Genomic DNA, 3,817 nt, shown 5'->3' with positions numbered 1-3,817 from the left:
TAATTGCACATTTGTGTTACTTGATCACAAGGAGAGTTGGGTAAATGGGTCAGCTTCTTGATGATCTTTGTCCATCGCTAATCTTTATGTTGAAACACCTCACAGATACTTCCGGGACCAACGAACTGTGTGCCAATTCTACCTTCACCTCCCTCTCCTCCATTCCCTCATCTATAATCTAATCTTGTTGCGGCAATGATAAATTGGACTTTTGAGTAAATTCATTTGAAGGACTAATGAATTTAGACACAGAAGAAAGTTATTTTACCTGGATTTACCTGGCTAATCACTGCACGTCTCTGTTCTTCCTTTTACATGCAGGAATTGGATAATTTAGTTGTTTCTGTTTTCCAAGTTTGAGGTTCTGCTCCTATCATCATGCTTGAAAGAGACATACAGACAGGGATGACTGACTTGGTTGAGGACTTCAACAATTCCCTAGCAATTTTCAAAGAAGTTGTTTGACCTTCAGGATCTCTCTTAATCAAAGTCCACTTTAGAATGACTTGTAGATGCTAAATATCCTTGATTCTACTCCCTGGAAAAATAGACTTTTATAACTGCAGGAAACAGAGGAAATTATATTCATTTCCCACTTCTAATTTACATTAGGAGTTTTTCTGATGTGACCTGAATTTCTCTCAGTGTTTGTTTTCTCCTGTTGTTCTGAGATGTTGAGATCTCGGACTTCTTTCTCAATTTAGGTTACTGATCAGGAAAGAGAAGCCCAGAGAACAAAAGTAAGTGTTTCATTTATATGCGTGTGTGTGTGTGTGTGTGTGTGTGTGTGTGTGTGTCTGTGTCTATGTAGTGAATTTATTGTCTATGTGTAAGTCTAAAGGAAATCTATATATGACTGGAGGTGAGATCATGCTATGTCAATGAATTCATGGGCAACAATTTCAGACAATATTATCGAATGGGTTGGAATGTGAGATTCATTGTTGAAATATTTGGAATATTTAAAAAAAGAATTCTAATGTCCCCTTGGTGGATCAAAATTGACAAAAAGTTTCAAAAGAAGTCGAGTTCTAAAAGAGTATTTGTGATTAAGGAGGATGTTGACTCACATGTATTTATCTTTCATCTATCTATCTATGTATTTCTACACCTCAATCTATCATCTTTCTATCTACCTGTTTCCTTCTGTACATATCTCTTTACATGCATATGTGCATATAGACATTATTTGATGTGTACAAATAACTTACATTTATCTATATATTTTAAACACATATGTGCCTATAGATACATATACAAATAAAGATTTATCTGTATATCACTCCATTAATATATCTATTACTCTCTACACATTCTTATATTCATGTATTGATCCACTATTTATTTCTTTACTTTTATATCTCTCTATTACAATCTCCATCACTACTTCTATCTCTATCTCTGTCTTACCCATATATGCACTGTAGACATTTTCTGCTTTTGCAAGTCTCTATATAATTAAAATCTCAACATTATTCTTAATTCTTTCCATAGTCAGTTAATGCATCAAGTAATATATTTTCATATAGGTGATTTGGAGAAATGAATTGCTTTCACACAATAAGAAAAAACATGTAGACAGAGGCATCATAAATGTTAGTATGAGCAGTGCAGACTATATCATCTAAAGTGATAACTCTACAAATTCTGGCCCTGATACTCATTGGAAGTAAAAAAATGACACTAAGATGAATTTTTTTGAAAGTGATAAAATTATTAAAAATCATAGCTCCTGAATTCCTGCTTCCATCATTTGATCACTGAATCAGATGAAAGGCATGTACTAACCCTGGTCTAGTCTTATGTAAATACAGAAATGATAATTTCTTTAGAACAAGAAACAGTTTCCATGTTAGTTATAATAAAGAAACTCCGCAAGTGAGGATTAGAAGAGTGCATCTTTAGCTAGAAATTCTTCATTCTTTAGGAAAACCAAAAGGCTTCAGATTGTCGTTCAAATTTTGAATCACACACGGGGTCTCTGATTTTTTTTCAGAAAACAGTTACTGATGCAGGTAGCATTTGCATTAATAGCTATTAATATGGATAATAAAATTCTTTCCATTTCTTGACTTGCAAACTTAGAATCTGAGCTCTTGACATGCCTATTAAATACAAAAAAACGGCTCAACAAAATTGTATATAGTGGAGCAAAGAAACAAATTACTGGGGAATACTTTAGGAGAGATGAAATTTTTAATCTGTAATAGTCTATTTAGTTAGAGCTAGTTACAAAATCTTAATGAGTATATGATGATCATTTAGATGTGGGATAGAATAATTGAGCAACTAGGGAGCACTATAGAATGACAGTCCCGAAGTTAGTTCATTAGTTCTATTGTGTTCCAGACTCTTATTGTCTCTGTGATCCTGGGCAAGTTCCCTAACTCTCTCTGCCTCAGTTTGTTCTCTGCAAAATGTGTTGCCCCAGAATTTTTGGAAGCATTTTAGCCTCTCCATTCCAACTGAATGCTCTGCCCTCAGTGGCCTTTGATTTAAAATGTGGAATGATTTTTCTTTTGTTCAGGTTTCATTGGATAGAATAATTTTCAACTTCTTTCTAAATGAGTATTTTACTTCTTTTGTCTTTTCATTGCTTTTGTTTTTTGATAATATTAATGGTTTTTTTTAATGACCAAACAGGAATGAGCAACTTCTCCATCATCACAGAGTTCCTCCTCATGGAGTTCTCCAACATACGGGAGCTGCAGGTCCTACATGCTGTCGTCTTCCTCATAATTTACCTATTGGCCCTGATGGGGAATCTTCTCACCATTGCTGCAGTTATTACTGACTCACACCTTCACTCTCCTATGTATTTTTTTCTGAGCAATTTATCCCTCCTAGATGTCTGTACCATCTCAGTCACTTTTCCTAAATTTATTGTCATTTCTTTGTCTGGGATTCATTCTCTGTCCATCCTTGACTGTGCTGTTCAATTCTTTTTTGCTGCATTTTTTGTAACAGCAGAGTTTGCTTTGCTTGTGGCCATGTCCTATGACCGCTTTGTGGCCATCTGCCACCCCCTCCACTATGGCATCATCATGAATCCTGCACGTTGTCTCTGGGCAGCATCTGGTTCCTGGCTCAGTGGGCTCATTTATTCAGCTGCCCACGTAGGAAACATGTTCCGCCAGCCCTTCAGAGGATCTAATGTGATTCACCAGTTTTTCTGTGATGGCCCTCATATCTTGAAAGTCTTACCCCCTGATGTGTTTCATACTGAATTTATATTATTTCTGGCAAGTTTATGTGTTTTTTCATTCTGCTTTACCATTTTAGTTTCCTCATATGTTCGTATCTTCTCTAGTGTCCTCATGATTCCTTCTGTGGAAGGGCGCTACAAGGCCATTTCCACGTGCTCCCCTCAGCTAATTATTCTCCTGTTGTTCATCATTTCAATAACGCTTGCAATCCTCAGTGACATATCTGACACGTCACCGATTCAAAACCTTCTAATTGCATTGTCCTATACAGCATTGTCTCCACTGATGAACCCCATCATCTATAGTCTGAGGAACCAGAAGATTATTGTTGCCATGAGGAAGCTGATCAGGAGAATGATTTATTCCTTTTCCTGGAAAACATAACTCCCTCCCCTTGAAACTATAGATTTGCACTATCAAATATGCAAAATGATGCATATATAAGGAGAGAAAAGAGAGAGCTAAAACAAAGCCACCCAGGAAAATGATCCTTTAGATGAAAGATTACCAGGATGGAGGAAATCTATTATTTATTTTAGCATAATATGAATCCATCCTGGCAGTGGTTGTGTTCTATGGTGAAACTGACATGGTGCTGCCCCACTGACTTT

General features: G+C 36.1%; 1 protein-coding gene across 1 annotated transcript; it reads left to right on the top strand.

The window, feature by feature from the left end:
• The first annotated feature begins 2,645 nt into the window (after positions 1-2,645).
• Positions 2,646-3,590, top strand: LOC141519474 (olfactory receptor 14I1-like). Its single transcript, XM_074231709.1, has one exon. It carries the CDS (start codon positions 2,646-2,648, stop codon positions 3,588-3,590), a length of 945 nt encoding a protein of 314 aa, XP_074087810.1.
• The last annotated feature ends 227 nt before the right edge of the window (positions 3,591-3,817 follow it).

Source organism: Macrotis lagotis, chromosome 3 (assembly GCF_037893015.1).
Source record: "Macrotis lagotis isolate mMagLag1 chromosome 3, bilby.v1.9.chrom.fasta, whole genome shotgun sequence".
In the NCBI taxonomy this organism is placed as follows: domain Eukaryota; kingdom Metazoa; phylum Chordata; class Mammalia; order Peramelemorphia; family Peramelidae; genus Macrotis; species Macrotis lagotis.
This window is presented reverse-complemented; position numbering and strand designations above follow the sequence as displayed.